Source organism: Phlebotomus papatasi, chromosome 3 (assembly GCF_024763615.1).
Source record: "Phlebotomus papatasi isolate M1 chromosome 3, Ppap_2.1, whole genome shotgun sequence".
In the NCBI taxonomy this organism is placed as follows: Eukaryota; Metazoa; Arthropoda; class Insecta; order Diptera; family Psychodidae; genus Phlebotomus; species Phlebotomus papatasi.
The window spans coordinates 4,354,911-4,373,590 of record NC_077224.1 but is presented as its reverse complement, the minus strand read 5'-3'; the positions used below and the strand labels follow the sequence as shown (position 1 = coordinate 4,373,590).

Sequence of the window (18,680 nt, the reverse complement as noted above, 5' to 3'; positions counted from 1 at the left end):
ATGTCTTCCAGTCTTGGTCACCACCAGGAGGAAGGCCTTCCCTTAGTTCGACAAAATCTGGTGGAAAGACTTCCTTCCACAGATTAAGTCTGGCCACCTCTGGAGATTGGTCAAGTGGTTTGACAGAGTGGCAAAAGCACGTAAAGTCGTACATTGACTTTGAACTTTGATCTGTTGAGGGGCTATGGGGGTGAAAAAAGCTGAAAATAGCATATTTTCTAACTTTTTTTTCTCAACATCATAAAAATGCTATTTAATTCAAGCTCCTAGACATATAAAAACATAACATTTAAACTATATTATTTGACATTTTTATTTAAAAAATTTAAAATTCGGCCGTAAGGACCAGATTATCGGACACGTTTATTGAAAAAACTTACTTTTCGTTAGTAACGATTACTCAGAGTAGCTTCATTTGACCCCAAAAAATCAATTATTTCCTGTTAACAGATGAGTTAAACCTGTACTTTAAACTTGAGGACTGTGAAAAAAGATTTAATTAGGCTTTTGGGAAAATTTAATACAAAAATACGATTTTCGGCGTTTTTGCACCACGTTTCGTCTTGCAAAATTTATTGTTATCAAAGCAACAAAATATCTATAGTTCAAGTTATTTTAACAAACTCATCTTCTAATAGGAAATAATTTTTTTTACGTTAGATTAATCTACACTAAGTAATCGTGACTACAGAAAAGTAAATTTTCTTCAAAAAGACGTTTCCAAATATTAGGTTCCAATTGTGCCAAGTTCCAAGGGCTAAAGTTTTAAAATTGTTAATTCAAATTTGAAAAATTGCAGTTCAAAAATGTTGTATTTTTACATAGTTAAGAGTTTAAATTAAATTAATTTTATTACGTTGACAAAAATGAAAGAAAAAATGCTGTTTTTAGGCTGTGTGATCCATGTAACCCCTTAAAGGGTTACGTGGGTCAAACAGTCTAAAAACAGCATTTTTTTCTCTAATATATTTGCAACATAATAAAAAGTTTATGTAATTCGAGCTCTTAGACATATAAAAGTACAACATTTTAAGTGAATGGTTTGAAGTTTTCTTTTAAAAATTCAGCTATTGGGATCTGATTTTCGGAATTCGGAGATCTTTTCATTCTAAGAATAGTATTTTTGAAGTATTTTACACCACGTTTTTGGGAAGAAGTAGCGAATAATTTCTAAAAGTTAATTTTATTTTTGGCCAATAATATCGGAGAGAATGCAGTACTGGTCCGAGGAACACTATCGATCGTTCCTTACCAATACCTACAAATTGGGCATAGGCAGGCTAATCTATGATGAAAAGTAGGACCAGCTTGTATTTATAGATACTTTATCCCATTTTATTTCTTCTGTTTTTTTTTCAAAATAAAAATTATGTAACCCCCTCCCCGCCAAGAAAATTTGAGATTTAGTCCCCCCCCCCTAACTGAAATCCTGGGTACGCCCTTGTTCATAACTGATAACTAATTTTTATTATTCAATTATATTAGTTCTAAGTTATTTTGGGCAATATTTTGTGTGATTTCTAAATCCGTTCAGATTGGTTGTGAACCGGTAATAAACCGGCTATGAACGGATAAGTAATTTTTGTCCGAAATTAAAATAATTTTGTGAGATCTTTCGAGTGATTTACAAATCGATTTAAATCGATTGAGAACCCGTAAACGGTAAATGATGCGAAATGTTTTTTTTTTCAATTTAATTTTAAATTGTGATTTAAATGCAATTTTAGAAAATATATTTTTGAAATTTCGTTGAAAATTTGAAGTTGTTTGTAATTAAGGTAAAGTACCCTGTAGTCGGCCGGTTTCTCAACTCGGCCAGTGCGACTATTTATTCAATTTACTTAGATTTGTTATAATATGGTCTTACCGAATTAACATTATAAGGTGTATTATATTATATATAAGGTAAATCAGTGAAAATTTCATAGAAATTGACTATAAAACGTTAAAAAATTGGTTAAATAATTCAACTGGCCTAGTTGAGAAACCGGCCGACTAGAGGGTACTTTACCTTAATCATAGTTATTAATTTATTCTTTTATTAGGGGCCCATCTGGAAGATGGTTGCCCTGAATAGTAAGTTGATTTTATGTTCAAGATTTGTTTTAGTGTAAGATGAGAGAAACATGAAAATCTAAAATTTCATGAAAACTTAATGAAAATTTCACGAAATTTTCATTGCATAATGAATGCCTTTTTTCGACTTTTCAAATAACATCTTTTGAGAATTTTCGAAATTTGGTTTTTCGGGATTTTGGCGTTCGGGATTTTGGCTTTCGGGATTTCGACCTTTTCGAGATTTTGGCATTCGGTATTTTGGCTTTCGGGATTTTAGCTTTCGGGATTTTGACCGGGACCCGTTCAAATAAGTGATTTTGGTCAATTCTAGTATTTTAATTTTTAAATAAAAGCTGATTTTTACCTTCACGGAATCTATGCTATTTTTGTCTAAAATTGCCCCGTATTGAGGGACCTCTTGACACTCAACCTCTAAGATGATTATTAGAGATGTAAATGTAATACACCTACAATTCGATAAAAATTCTGTTAAGATATAATAGAAAGATTTTATTAAAATTTACTTGGTAGCAGAAACGGATAATATTGACAAAGCTAGGAAATCTCAAGATTTGGCTACTGAGGAAGGCTTGGAGTCCGAGCCGAAAGCTTTGGGAAAATCTGTTTTTTTTACTTCACTGCTTGAGTAAATTATTCGTCGGCATTCACTAAGCATGTTTTGGATAGCTTTCATCCGATTTAACGGATTTAATCAAAGGTCCAATTAATCGAAAAATCGATTTTCGAAATTTCAATGTCGAATATTTCGAAAACCAGGCGATGCTCTTTCTTTAAATTGTAGTGCGTTGTAGCTGAGGTCGAGACCTTTCCTAGAAAAGGTCAACCTGTGCAGAATCTTTCTTGTGTCTTATAAGATCATTTTTGTTCCGGAATATTAAAGAATTTTCTGCCCATAAGACATGGGGCAACATTTATCACCTTAGCAACAATATTAAAATGATTTTTTTTGCACCAAAGGCGCTTGCATTACTGACCTTATCGGGAGAATTTAACTCAATTGAATAAAATCTTCCTATACAATTGTGACGTCCAGGGGAAGAGAGCAATTTTCCAATTGGTCTAAAGCCACTCCTCCAGCATGGTCTCCCTTCCAAGTGCGTGGAAATTGGTTCCTCTGCGGTCGTTTGTTACATAAAACCACCTTAAAAACAGAAATTCGTGCTCCATGGAGGATCTCTAATCTAAAAAAAAACATTGGAAATTTACCTAAAATAATAACTCAATTTTACCTCATTTTCCAGAATTGTCCTCTCCTTTTTTTTTCTTAAAAAAATCGCGATCACGCTATTGCGTTACTCTTTCAATTAGATACAATGTCTCATGATCAAGCCAGCTCAAATTGATTACTCCACCTGATAAAAAAAAATTCTGCACAATGACAAATAAAAAACATTTCCCATCAGCTTTTACATCAATTTAATTTTCTCTCTCAATTTTCTATCACAATTACAAATTTTCATTTCTTTTTCTTTTTAATAAATCGTTAGGAGTAAATTTAAGATATTTTTTTTATCGATTATTTTGCATTTTCGGGATTCAATAGAAACTTAATTTTATAAATTTATTTTGTTATTGCAAATCTTTCATCTCGTTTTTTTCCTTGTTAAATGTTTATCATGTGAAAAAATTGTTATAAATATCAATAAAAAATATTTCTATTTTTTTGTTTCGTAAAAATTGGAATGTTTTTTCTTTGTCATTAGGGTTTATGTATTTTTTTTATTAAACTTTTCTCTAGGGTAAGAGAGATTTTCCATTTTCTCCTAAATAAAATATTATTATAGATTATATAAAAAAATATTCAAACGAAAAATAAAATCTTTTCTCTTTATAAAGTTTCTGTTTTTTTTTTTTAATTTCTTTGACACATTGTTTTCTCTGATATTTTTTCTTCTTTCATCTCACACTCCTGGGATATTGCAAAAATTGTATTTTTTGAGGTGATTAATATTGCAAAAAAACAAGAAAATATATCATTGAAAAGAAATACTGAGAGTTTTTTTTTTCTTTTTAGAAAAAATTAATTAATGCAGAATTAGAACACAAAAAAGATTAAAGGTAAAATATTGCAGCACTCATTTTGCACAAAGACAAATATATATTAAATATAATTCTTTTTTTTTAATATATAAGTAGGAAGGAATCAAATTTATTCTAAAATATATATTTCTTTTTAAAAATAAATTAATACCATGAAATCACAATATCTTCCATTTTCGCTCCATTTCTAGCACGACAGTGTTTATTTTTTTAAATTTATAATAAATTAATATTTCTTTTTCGAAGCTATTTGCAATTGCATAAAGGCCTCTACACATTGGGAGCAATTTTCGTCAAAAATCGCCTTTTTGAAGAAAATTGCTTGCAGTCCTATAAGTGGAAACGTCAGAATTCTGTCAAAATTCTGTCAAAAATGCAATTTTTGAAGAAAATTAATTAATTTTCATAAAAAATCGTCTTTTTGAAGAAAATTACTTGCAGCCCTGTAAGTGGAAACGTCAGAATTCTGTCAAAATTCTGTCAAAAATGCAATTTTTGACGAAAATTAATTAATTTTCGTCAAAAATCGCCTTTTTGAAGAAAATTGCTTGCAGTCCTGTAAGTGGAAACGTCAGAATTCTGTCAAAATTCTGTCAAAAATGCAATTTTTGACGAAAATTAATTAATTTTCGTCAAAAATCGCCTTTTTGAAGAAAATTGCTTGCAGCCCTGTAAGTGGAAACGTCAGAATTCTGTCAAAATTCTGTCAAAAATGCAATTTTTGAAGAAAATTAATTAATTTTCGCCAATAATCGCCTTTTTGAAGAAAATTGCTTGCAGCCCTGTAAGTGGAAACGTCAGAATTCTGTCAAAAATGCAATTTTTGACGAAAATTAATTAATTTTCGTCAAAAATCGCCTTTTTGAAGAAAATTGCTTGCAGCCCTGTAAGTGGAAACGTCAAAATTCTGTCAAAATTCTGTCAAAAATACAATTTTTGACGAAAATTAATTAATTTTCGTCAAAAATCGCCTTTTTGAAGAAAATTGCTTGCAGCTTTGTAAGTGGAAACGTCAGAATTCTGTCAAAATTCTGTCAAAAATGCAATTTTTCTTTTAATTGACGAAAATTAATTAATTTTCGTCAAAAATCGCCTTTTTGAAGAAAATTGCTTGCAGTCCTGTAAGTGGAAACGTCAGAATTCTGTCAAAAATGCAATTTTTAACGAAAATTGCTCCCAAGTGTAGAGGCCTTAAGAAAAAAAAATGCATGAAAATGTTGTTAAAAAATTTGAAAAATTAACAAAAAAAAAACTCGCGGAATTTTAAGTACAAATATTTGAGAAATATGTTCAATCTAATATTAAGTTTTTAGCTGCATTAAAATGAATATGCTATTATTTTCTTTACTTCTTTTTTTCTCATCTACTTTCATTATTCTACTGAATTAATTGCAAATTTTATCAAATAGTCAATTTTACCACTATTCCATTTGATTTTAAATTTAACAAATAAGTTAGATTTATTCACAATTTCCTCTCTTCAATCACTTCACGAAAAAATCTTCCTCTAAAGACGACACATATTTTTTTTTATTTTGAGAAAATTTTCTAGTAAAAATCTACTTAATTACTTTAAGAATGACAAAAAATTAAAACAACGGTTTTTTTAGTGGTCTTTTCTTTCGATATTCTCATGATTCTTTTCTCTTTTTTCTTCAAAGTTCCTTTTTTTTCCAATAAATCTCTAATTAATGCATCATTTATCTCCCTCTCAAAGTCATGCTAATTTCATGATGTTGAACTGTCTTTTCTCAATTGTATTTCACTAAAATCAATTTCAGATGAATCTATCGATTGGATAGATTCACTTTTTAATTTGCGCAAGTTGAACGAAGTCTCTCGACTTTTATAAGCAGCCAACTGAAAAATATATGAAATAAATTTGACAAAATATTAATTTACACAGCATTCCGTCTACTCCAAAAAGTCACTACTTTATAGAAATTTATCAGGTTTTTTTTTCTTTATTCACAATAACAAAATAATCTGTAAACCATTGATAAATCCATTTACATTATGATTCTCTCATACAAGCAACGATATTGTAAACAAACCAACTAAAATAATGGACCTAATTCTCATATTTAGCTAAAAAAGTGAGGTTAGGCTCAACATAACCTCTAACGAACAAATCATCTTCAAACTTAATAGAACATTATCACAAAATTCAATTTAAACAACAAATAGATTTAGAATACATAGCGAAATTAGAAAATGAGGTCCAGTATAACTTTCTTTAATATTTGCATTTCTAGCTTTTAGCCTCGAATTGCCTTTTAGGTTATGTGAAGCAAATTTTCTCAAAATGAACAAAATGCTAGCATTGTCAAATCGAGTTAGACGTACCACACACGCTCACTTAACCCTTATTTTTTAATAAGTAAAAGACATTACTTATGGCCAGGCCAGTCTATACTTGTGGCCACCTCGCAGATATCTTCAATTTTTTTCCCACAAATTAATTTCAAAGATCCACAAAATTAGGAATATTTGATGTGCTATCATTAAATGAAACTTTTAAACTGCTTTACTTTTATATTTCGGTAGAATTTGAATTATTTTGTAGGAATTATTTCACTGATGCTTCCGACCATGTAGCCGATCGGCCGCAAAGTTTCACAGTAAAGTAAAAATCCATGGAATTTATCTCTTATTTTTCCGCGTGAGCTTCCGGGGAAATAGACGCTAATATTCCGCTTGAATTTCTGAGGAGTTATCAGCTTTTTTTCGCGCGGATTTTCGTGAAAAAAAATCGAAGTATTTTCTTGATATTAGGGGAATGTAGGCAGCCTTCGCACATTTTTTCATGCTTCATATTCAGGATTTTTTTCTGACTAAACTGTAAAATGGGCAGTGAATTGCACTACACCAAAAAGTTCTCTAGTCTTTTAGGTTTCTATGCATGCCTAGTTCACTATCACAGAATTGTTGGTTTTTCTGGACAGGAAAATGAAAAGAATATGACGATTTGTGCGATTCTTGCCCCCAGGGGCAGCAATCACACAATGGGAGGTTTGTGTTTGTCATTGCTTTTTTTCTCGAAATAAATTTGGCAATAATGCATAACTACCCCATAGCCGATCGGCCGCAAAGTTTCACTTTAAAAGAAAAATCTATGGAATTTTTCTGCTATTTTTCCACGTGAGCCTCTATGGAAAAACCTGGTAATATTCTGCTTAGAGTTCCACGGAGTTATCATATTTTTTCACCTGGATATCCACGATGATAAATCCGAGAAATTTTCTGCTAATATATTTGGTAACATCCCCTGGAAATTACAAAATTTCCATTGAATATTCCGAGTACATAATTCGGCCAAGACTTCATGGAAGTAAACGCGAAAATTCCGCAATTATTCTTCGGCCTAACTAATATTTTCAACTCAAAAGTAGAACAACTGAGTGTTCGTCTGATAGATGAGTACTCTCCAAGTTCTAAGTTGCCAATTGGCATTGATCGTCCATTTATTTGTGGATGTTTTTCGTATGGAAATTCTCAATGAAAATTCCACGTCGTTTATAATCAATTTTAGGAATTATTTTGAAGAAAAATATGAAAAAATCCACTAGAAAAGTCGTAGAATTCCATAATATAAAACCACAGAAGCCTCTAAGGCGGTTGCATTGAAAAGTCCGCGGAGAATTTCGTGGAAATAAAGAGGATTTTTCCGAATTTTTAAAGGGCTAACTGCCGATTATACCGCTATTAATCCATAGAAAAAACCGTGGAAATATTCGTCAAAGAAAAGTCCATGGAAACTCTGTTACGGTTGCATTTATGGATTCAAAAAAAAATATTTAAATTTCTTCTCCTATAATTTTATGGGATTGAATGGGAGAGTGGGAGAAGCAAGGAATTGCTAAAGATATAGGGAGTCTTGGTCTGTCCGTAAGTCTGTCCAGATCAAGTGTAGTTTTGTTGTCCGTGTTAAGTGTGTTAATAGTTCGAGTGCGCGTTTGTGGTGCTGTGCGTCTGTATTTTCAGACAAAAAAAATGAATATAAGGAGCTAAAGGACTCAAGAGGTGGAAGGACCCTGATATCACAATTATTGTGACCCTGGTGGTAACAACTCGAGGACATTTCTTATTAGACGGTCCTATACAGAGTTCCGCAAACGTGCCTGGAACGCTAGGAAGAAATTTAGCGTCAAATTCCATCTCGGAAGCTTACGAGGGTTTTGAGCGGTAAAATCCAGGGAATTCCACGCGGATTCTTAGCGGTAAAATCAGCGGACATGGCAGAAAAGGCTGCTGGAAATCCAGTAGAATCGCTGCGGCCGTTGGCTATAGGGGACAATCAAATTAATATACGTCAAACCGCTAAGAAATTTACAAACGACCTAAGAATTTTTAATGGCCTTCAATCAAAAATATTTAGTACTATTTGTCAAAACTTGTTTTCTTAGTAACTATATTTTCTTTTACCACTTAGGGGAAAGGCTCATAATTTTGTCCAGTTTCTTATTTTGAACACTTTGAGGATAAAATTGGACACTAAAAACAAATTGATTAAAATGATGGATATTTATTTCAATAATTTGATGAATAATGAATTCTATCTAAATATTTGTTCTTTTTGGAAGATTTGAACACTAAATACGTTAAATTTTGAATATGATTTGACTTGAAATTGCTTTGTTGAAAATTCAGTGTCAATTAGTATTGGAAATATCGCACTTCAAACTTGGAACATCGATGCTTAGAAGCAGACTGGACCAAATTATGAGCCTTTACCCTACTTCGGTATCCAAGGGGTCCATAAGAGTTTGTATTCTTCTGTCAGTGCGTTATATCTTTCCTGATCTACCCATTCGCGATCTCTCTTTTGTAACTCGCACCAGATAGACATTCCTTCGTTTAATCTTGTATTGACTATCATTTCAGAGTAACCAACTCTTTGTAGGAACTTCCTTCTACTTTTCTTCCATGTTGATTCCGGTTGATCATTTCTCCTCATCTCTTTTACACACTCTTTCAACACCTTGTTCGGACTTCTTTTAATATTTTCCTCGAACTTGATTGCTCTGCTAGCTGCAACCGTTGCTATCCTTTCCATTTTAGTTTCCGATTCTAAAATTGCACTTTTTGTACTCTGTTTAAGTCCTAGTACCCATTTAAAATATTTCCTCTGGATCACTTCCAGCTCTCCGCAACTTTCGTATCCTCAAATTTCACATCCGTAGAGCATTCATAAGGTACTTTAAACTTTTTTTTTCAATTTACAGTGCTGTCTCTCTATATGCACACTCTCTATATGCACAGCTTTTGTGTCGGTTGCATTCAAAATCAATTTGTTTACATTTTGACAAAGTAATAAAGAAAATTATTTTCTTGGTAACTAATTTTTCTCGTTTTTAATTATCTTATTTTTATTTTTTCTGTCTGATATTATATTTAAAATAACACGGAAAATTCTGAAACAATAAAAAATGATAATTTATTAAAAGAAGGAGAAAAACCGTTGGGAATTTCAAAAAAAGTTGTGCATATTCAGAGAGAGAACTGTCAAAAAAAGCACCCAAATTGTGCATATAACGAGACAGCACTGTACTTTCTACAAATTAATAATTTTTTCGAACTTACGAAACAACATAACCTCAAAATGAAATGATCCGGTGTACGCAAAACCTTCCAGAAATCTTCAAGGATGTTTAGAAAAAAAACTTAAACCCCTAAACAAGGTTTTAAGAAAAAAAAATCTAATTTCCGGATAGGGAAATTTCTGTTTATATCACCTTAAAAATAAGTTAGGTTATGTCATCCTTAATAAATTTGCAACATAACCTATTTAAAATTGTAAAGGCAATCGAGGATTACTAGATATGCTGTACCATGCAATAATTATAAGTTTTAGGTAAGAATGCAATGTGTTTTTTATAAATAAAAAAAACATGCAATATTATTAAAAAAAATAACAAAATATATACTTTTTTTATAGTAATAAATTATTAATTTTCAACATAGATAAGATCATGCATAGCAGTGTGTTAGTGACCTGTGATTAGCGTCTCTATTATTTTATTTTTTTTTTCAATTCTTTGCTCTCTATTTTTTGCAAACAGCACATTTTAGCTAATCCACTTCCACGGCTCGGTTTCTGGACTTGTGATTGGCGTGGGAAACTATAGAAAACGACGAATATTAGCATGTTTTGATGATCTCTCTCTAAAGTATGTCTTTCTATTAATTTGAATAATGTGATACAAAAGAAAAACACTCAAACATCAGTCTCTCTCTCTCTCTCGTCAAAAATGTGTTTTTTTTTCTTTTAAAAAAAAATAGTGATAAAAATAAAACTATTCCAATAAAATTATTATATGTACAGAACTTCTTCCCTTTGTTATTGCAGAGTGTATTCAAAAGAATGTGTCTATAAAATGTATTTGATGAATAAATCAAAAGAAAAGAAAGTCACCGTCATTATAGAAATTATGCCCCTTCGATGAGTTTTATGGAAAAGAAATATTAGTATTAATGTATGTACAATGAAGAAAAAAAAATAGTCAACAAGTGAGTGATTTTTGCAATTGGTCTCTCTCACATTTCATTTCATTTTTTGCTAAAGACTTTTCTTTTGTGAATTTTTGCTAAAGAGAATGGGACAGTACCTCAGCTTTCAATTCTGCCACTTTATCCTGAAGATCTCTCACACGATCGGACTCATCGAGATTTGATCTCAATTCACCCTCAGCCAACATCTCAGAGTTCTACACGAAAATTTCACATTTTTTTTCAATATTTTTCAAATATTTTTACTTGAAAAATCATATTTTTCACTTACCTTTGTCTCTAAGCGCGAAATTTCTTGCTTCAGCTCAGCCACAGTCTGACTTTGTTCTGTAAACTTGATTTTGACATTCATCAGTTCGTCCTTCATGCGAGATTCCAAATCTGAGTACCTGAAATTCATTAAAAAAATATTTTCTTTTTCCTATAAAAAACCAAAATAATATTAATATAATTGACCTATGTTGCTGTTCTCGAGTCTTATTGGATAATTCTTTCTCTCTTGAGATTGCCGTATCTAGTTCATCTTTGAGTCTCTTGTATTCCTCATCCTGACGCCTCAATTGATTCGTCGACACTTGCACCTGTGTCTCCAGTTCCATCACCTTCAGTCGCAACTCTTTCAGTTCAGTCAGAGTCTCCATCTCCCGAATTCTCGTCGTCATGAGTTCCTCCTCCAACTTCTGAACCTCATTTGACGATCTCGATGCTTCCCAAAATAGCAATTTCTTCGATGTCGAATCCTGCGCCTGAGACGTATCCTGTTTCTGCTCATGCAACTGCCTCTGCCACTGCGTACTCAATTCCTGAACACGCTGCTTCAAATCCTTCAGCGACAGACTCGCTTCGGCCTCCCTCAATTTACTAGCAATCAATTCATCTTGCAGATGAGCCACCGAATTATCAGGAGTCGTTTCTCTCAGTGTCTTCTTATCCTGGGCATTCCAGAAAACAAAATGACAAAAAAAACTTTTTCATTTCTCTGCTTCTAATTTGAGGTCAAACGGTAAAGGATATCGACTTTTTGCCTTCACTGAGAGAAATCCGAAAAAGTTAAAATAACATTCCGGAAATGTTTATTTTACCCTGCAGTATTGATCCAAAATCGGTGTAAATATTACCCTTTTTAGGTGTATTAGGGGTTAAAGCTACCCTTTTTCAATAAGGTGTAAAATTAACATTAAAAATGCTAATACAGTAGACTCTCTCAAATTCGGGCATATGGGACCGAAATGTCAGCCGGATTAGACAGAAATTCGGGCGACAAAGTTTTTGAAATGCAACGATTTTTTATTCATGTGCATATATAGATAATTGAGTTTACACACTCATAATTGCATGAAAATCCCTCAATAATGCAAAATAACATCAAAACTAAGACAAACCATGCCAAATTTGAGCATATTTGATTCATTTGATAATCATAATCAAACTTGAAAAATGAAAACAAATTTTTTTCAAATGTAACCGCTGCCCGAAGTAAAAAGTAGCCCGATCTTAAAAGAGCCGAATTTGCGAGAGTCTACTGTATATTTTTACACCTTAAAAGTGTTAAGGTTATGAGGAAAAAAAGTTAATCGCACCCCCATTTTTTTCTCAGTGTAAATTAAGCTCAAAATTAAAAGTTTTCAAAATATCGCAGTGATCAATGATTTTTATTAAATTTTTATATAACCAATTTTTCTTGGCAACCTCTTGGCATTAGAAAGTACAATAATTAATACATGATACTGACACTGGCATTTTCAGTAAAATGTCTTAAATTATGGGCTATTTTTGTCCCTATCGTCCATAGAGTCGAAAAATACACCGAGTCAAACTTTTTTGGATTTTCTAAAGTTACATGTCAGACATTTCATTGATTTGTTTATCGGTTTCATTTTTCTTTTTGCTTTTGGGTGTGATAAACGTCTGGTCCTTAAAGAGTTAACCGATTCTGTTATTATTACAATATCTGTCACAAAGAAGTTTCTTGTCTATGCAATCAAACGAAAACTTTTTTCGTGTTCTTTTGTGTCCCCTAAATATATGTCCCCTTCCGAAGATATGTCCACTACCATCACGTCAAGTTTCCGAGATATCTCAAGTGAAATTCTTTAAGAGATTTGTACACTAAGAAAAAAAGAGGGTGCGATTAACTTTTTTACCTCATAACTTTAACACTTTTTAGGTGTAAAAATATATCAACATTTTTTAATGTTAATTTTACACCTTTTTAAGGGTAAAATTAACATGAAAAAGGGTAACTTTAGCCCCCAATACACCTAAAAAGGGTAATATTTACACCGATTCCGGATCAATACTGCAGGGTAAAATTAACATTTCCGGAATGTTATTTTGACTTTTTCGGATTTCTCTCAGTGTAGAAATATTTTAAAAGACTCGAATTATCCCAGCAACGGTATAACCAAAGATGTTTGTGTCAAAGAATGATTTGTAGAAAACAACTCGAAGGATATTTTCTTAAAACAACTAATACCCCTATCTTTACATTTTCCAGATTTTTCTCATAATCCTTAAATAAAATAATCATAAAATATTTTCTTTGAGGAAAGAGCTGGAGTGACTGCAAATCTCAGGGTCAAAAATGATTAAATTATCAAAGAAATTCAAACCACATATTCTTGTGACTAAAATATTCTTATTTCAAGAGATTTTTTTCTTATTTTGGGGTCTTAATGATTTAATAAAAAATCTTGATAATTCTATCATTTTCAGTCAACCTGATAGTTTTCTACCTAATTTTCTACCTAAATATTTGACCTTGAAAAACCGTTATTAGTCATGATTGAATGGTATTTTCGTCTAAGGACGAAATGTTCGCCTGTGTAATTTCTAAAACATATTCAAAAATAAAAAGAGTCGCACCAGATGTTTTCGACCAATTCCAAGAAACATAGTGGTGAAAAGCAGCGGTAGAATAAAAGAGGGGCATGTTGTCCGGATGTCATCTCGGTCTGATGACAACCAGACCGACAGACGGACAAACAGCGTGACATCATTTGTCAAAAATCTTCTGAAGATTTTTGACAAATTTTTAGATTTTTCCTTTGACTGCTCTATCTGGTGGCTCTCATACAAACTAATCGCGTTTTAAAGCCTTCGAACATTACAGGAAAATAAAATGAAGAACAAAATCGTATGATGGGAAACCATTGGTATTTTGGGAGTCCTTGGTGTGTCTTGAACATATCTCCCAAAGAAACTAATAGTCCGTCGCGTCAAGTTTCTGAGATATCTTTATATAAAAATTCTTAAAAAAAATAGGTAGAAATCTTTTTATGAAACTTGCTTTCTTTCTCGATAACGGTATATCGTAAGTTGTCAGTGCCAAAAGAACTATTTCTAAAGGAAAACTTAAGGAATATTTTCCTAGAAGTAACCATACCCCTATATCTCCGTTTTCTTTTAAGAAGAATATTTACTGAGCAGACATTTCCCTATATACAATCCCTTTTTGTGAATTTGAAGAATATTCAAGGATTTATTACGTAAATCTGGAAAATTGCAGAGAAAATGAAGAGATAAAGATGTAGTTTCTTCTAGAAAAAATCGTCTTTGAGCCCTTCTTTACAAATTGTTCTTTGGAATGACCAACATAAGATAGACTGTTATATCATAAAAGGAGTTTTGTAAAAAAAAAATTATGCTCTAGTGCTTTTCCTACATACTTTTAGGTTTGGTCCCGGAACAAAAATTGTTACCTCTGCCAATGCCTATTCAATCGTATAGGTCTCATTCATGGCGAAAAGTTGGACCATTTTGCCCATTGTCCTTTCGCCGGTTATATCAATAATTTCTCTAATCAACATTTCTTTTGTGTCTGCAGTCATTGCAAACGACAACGTAGCGATGCGTTCGTTTGCACCAAATCCATACGCAAATAAGCCAGTTTCTGATAAAATCGACAATTTTGCATTCACTTTGACGTCCTGGTCCATGATATGGTGCAATGGTCCATGGTATGGGAGTACATAGCTATTTATTTTCATGAGTTTGACTTTTCGGGATTTTGGCGTTCAGGATTTTGACGTTCTTGATTTAGACTGAGACTCAATTTTTTCAGAAGAAAAGAGGATGTTCGAGTTCGGCAACTGGCCCTTAAGTCTCAGAGAAAGCAATAACTTCGTTCTTCATAGGACTTTCCCAGGACTTGAGTCCCAAGGACTTTTAGCAAAGATACAATTTTATTTCGACTACCTCTATAGTGTTTGGAGACTTGAATGCGTCGAAAGCCGTAATGACAGCAACCTGCTTTTATCTAGCCAAATAGGACACAATTACGCTAACGGGTCCCGGTCAAAATCCCAAATAGCCAAAGTTCCGAGTGGATAAAAATCCGAAAATCCAAAACCCCGAATAGCTTTCGGTATTTTGGATTTCTAGATTTCAATTGTTCAGGATTGAGGCTTTTCGGAATTTCGACCCCTTCGGGAATTTAGACCAATTCAGGATTTTGTCACATAAGGATTATGGCTTTTCGGAATTTAGACCTATTCAGGATATGGTCTCTTCGGGATTGAGGCTTTTCGGGATTTTATCTTTTTTGGTATTTAGTCTCACTCGAGATTTCGACTACTTCAGGATTTTGTCTCTTCAGGATTGTGGCTTTTCGGGATTTTAACGTATTCGGGATTTAGACCTATCCAGGATTAGGTCTCTTCTGAATTGAGGCTTTTCGGAATTTTGACCCATTCAGGATTTCGACCACTTCAGGATTTCGACCAGTTCAGGATTTTGTCTCTTCACGATTGTGGCTTTTTAGAATCTTGACATATTCGGAATTTAGACCTATCCAGGATTAGGTCTCCTCTGGATTGAGGCTTTTCTAGATTTTGGCTTTTCGAGATTTTGGCTTTCCGGGATTTTATCTTTTTAGTATTTCGACTCATTCGGGATTTCGACTACTTCAGGATTTTGTATCTTCACGATTGTGACTTTTCGGGATTTTAACATATTCGGAATTTAGACCTATTCAGGATATAGTCTCTTCGGGATTGAGGCTTTTCGGGACTTCATCGGGATTCTGACATTCGGGATTTTGACTTTCTGAATTTTGGCCTGCACCGACGCTAATAGCGTTAAGCTTCATTACGGATCAAAAAAATTTCAAAACGAATCTTTAATAAAAAATTATCAGTACGCTTGCAATCCATAAAAAGATTTTACTCAATGTTATTCTTAATTTTGTCCTACCGCCCGTGCGGCCATCGCCGTCTTAGCGTCGCAGTCCACTGTTGCCATCAGTTAGAAAGTTACAGTATTCTGAAGTTAGTTGCAGTTCAATTTCCTAACAATTTAGACAAACTCCTTTACTCAAAATTTTCCCTAAGTAATTTAGACAAACTCCTGGATATTTTTCTTGGAGTTTTTTTTTTCAAGGACAAATCTGAGAAAAATTTTGGTCAAAATTCCATCACTTTTTTAATAAAATATTTAATAAAAAGGTAATAAAACTACACTGACTGAGAGAAATCCAAAAAAGTTAAAATAACATTCCGGAAATGTTAATTTTACCCTGCAGTATTGATCCGAAATCGGTGTAAATATTACACTTTTTAGATGTATTGGGGTTAAAGTTACCCTTTTTCATGTTAATTTTACCCTTAAAAAGGTGAAAAATTAACATTACACATAAAAAGTGTTAAAGTTATAAGGAAAAAAGTTAATCGAACTCCCGTTTTTTTCTCAGTGTAGGAAAATTCTTGAAATATTTGAATTTGTAATTTCAAGCAGTCAGAGAATTTCTCTATGACTTTGTTTTTCTATTCTTGAAGTGAAAGATCTTACCTCTTCTAGCTCTTGAATTTTTGCTTTGAGATTGCGTATTTGGTCTTCACTTTCGGCAAGACCCTGCCTGACTTTAACAAGCTCCTCCAGAAGACAAGTTACCATCTCATCCCGTTGCTTAAGAGCCTCTTCTTTCAAGCACAATTCATCAATGGAATTCTGATGTGAATTATTCTGCGGGAAATTGTAGAAATTTTATCCAATTTTTAGCAAAATCAAAAATTGAGAATTTTGTTTTTTGTAAGCATAAGTTGGTACACAAAAAAATCTTGGGGACAGAAAAATTGAAAAAGCTTGACAAATACGAGGATTCGCACACTCAAAACCAAAACACAGACACTTACAGATTCTAAAGAATTATCCCTTTGCTGCATTTGAAATTACAAGAATGAACAAAAATTATTTTCTTTTTTGCCGGAAAGGTATGATAAAAGAATTTGATTAATTCCCAATTTTGGGAGGATTTCACTTACATTTTCCTGAAGTCTCAGACTCAGTCCACGGATTTCCTCATGAGCTGTCTCAAGTTGATGCGAAATCTCAAGATGTGATCGACGAAGAGCCAGCAATTCTGTCTGAATTGCATAGCTCGTCTCTTCCTCTTCGGCCCTTGAAACTTGCCCACGCACCAATCTATCAGCCAACTCCAAACTTTCAGCTTCTAGCAATTCATTTCTCTTCTTCAGAAGACGATTTTCACTCCGAAGCCGCTGTATTTATTTTTTTGTTAAAAAATATCACTCAAATCAACAAAAGATACTTCCTGAAAAAATAAAAATAATTTTTCTTACACGTAATTCCACCATTTCTTCCTGCTCCTTTTTCCTCAAATCCGCATATTCCTTCTCCATTTTCTTCATTTTCTTCGTGTTGATTTTGATTGAATAGGCCAGACTGAAGAGTGCCTCAGGATCACTTTCAACCTTTTGTGGCAATTCCTTCTGGAAATACTTGAGCATAGCCTCCATATCCAGGGACAGCAGAGTGTCCTTTCCCATTGTGAGCAGTGCAAGGGCCACCTTGAAGATGAATTCCATGCCTTCGCTCAGGAAGACATCCATAATTCTACTGCTCAGCGGAAGGGTGAGGGTCGTAGTGTAGAGCGTAAGGAACCAACTTGATGCATACATTGTGGTCTGAAATCCCTGTGATTGGAAATGTACATGCATTTCCGGCAGTTGTTCCTGTACTAAATTCTCCAATTGATACATGCAAAGACCTGCGGAAAAAAATCAATGACTTTGAAGGTAATTTTTGCGCAATAGAGGAGACCCGGGCAGGTTCATTCCGTTCAACTTTTTTCCAAGACTAATTTGAAATTTGAACAACATTTATCCATGCAGTTTCTGGACATTGCATTGGTAATTTGGAAAAATATGAAAGACAATTCCTAAATACAGGGATTCAGAAATTTTGCATACTTTCAGGAGACTTCTTTTGAATAAGTTACGAAAACGCCGTTAAATATGCAAAATATTTATTTAAGTAATATTTTTATTACTTCCACTCCATCATTATCAACCTTTTTTTGACTCTTTTGGTAATGTGACACCATTTGTCAGTTCGTGCATTCTGCCTTTACCGATTCTAGAGACCAATCGGTTAGAGATAGCAACCTGGGACTTTCAAGGGACCCCCACAAAAATCAATCCAAGATTCAATAACAAAACCTTGATTTTTCCCCCAAAACCATGTTTTTTTAAAGAATTTCTCGAGAAAAAAAACACTTTCAAATTCAGATATTAAAAAGACTAAAGAGAGCATATTTTTTAACCGATTTGAGCAAATTTGGCGTCATTGGAAAGGCTTGGGAATTATTAACCAGATTATAAATATAAATTAGTAAATAAGAAGAAGCTGCGGTATTCAGAAGAACTTATCAACTAACGAACCAGTGATTAGAACGGGAAACAGAAATTAGAACCGAAGATATGGCTATTTGAAAATTCAATTTTTAACCCTTCCAGCTTGGGCCAGACGGCCTAATTTTTTTTTCCACAAAAGCTCTTAGATCCAGCCGTAACATACTGAAATTTGAGGCCGGTCCATGCCATAGGGGTTGAGTTATTACAAAATTTTGAGGTGTTCTAAAATGGCGAAAGAGGGAAAGATGGAAGGTTTAGGGAGGAGGGGGGTGGATCTGACATCACCTACTTCTAGCCGCCTATCAACATTTAACCTTCGCCGAAAACTGCTTGTCGATATCTCTCTTCGTTCTCTCTCTCTCTCTCTCTCTCTAGAAGTGCTTATACGACGGACGGACG

General features: G+C 33.2%; 1 protein-coding gene across 6 annotated transcripts in view; it reads right to left on the bottom strand.

Moving 5' to 3' along the window:
* Positions 1–3,478: 3,478 nt before the first annotated feature.
* The window catches only part of LOC129806470 (ecotropic viral integration site 5 ortholog), a 35,286-nt gene continuing 20,084 nt past the window's right edge, over positions 3,479–18,680 (bottom strand). For 2 of the 6 annotated variants that reach the window (XM_055855093.1, XM_055855092.1), the window contains exons 3-10: positions 17,208–17,635; positions 16,890–17,126; positions 16,761–16,784; positions 16,417–16,590; positions 11,086–11,561; positions 10,901–11,018; positions 10,728–10,826; positions 3,479–5,979 (exon numbers count right to left, since the gene is read on the bottom strand). In XM_055855093.1, coding sequence (XP_055711068.1) covers positions 5,848–5,979; positions 10,728–10,826; positions 10,901–11,018; positions 11,086–11,561; positions 16,417–16,590; positions 16,761–16,784; positions 16,890–17,126; positions 17,208–17,635 — 1,688 coding nt within the window. In that variant the 3' untranslated portion in view covers positions 3,479–5,847. Of the gene's footprint in view, positions 5,980–10,114; positions 10,242–10,277; positions 10,557–10,727; positions 10,827–10,900; positions 11,019–11,085; positions 11,562–16,416; positions 16,591–16,760; positions 16,785–16,889; positions 17,127–17,207; positions 17,636–18,680 lie in introns of those variants that run through there. The other 4 variants (XM_055855095.1, XM_055855097.1, XM_055855096.1 and 1 more) reach the window with 4 other exon arrangements.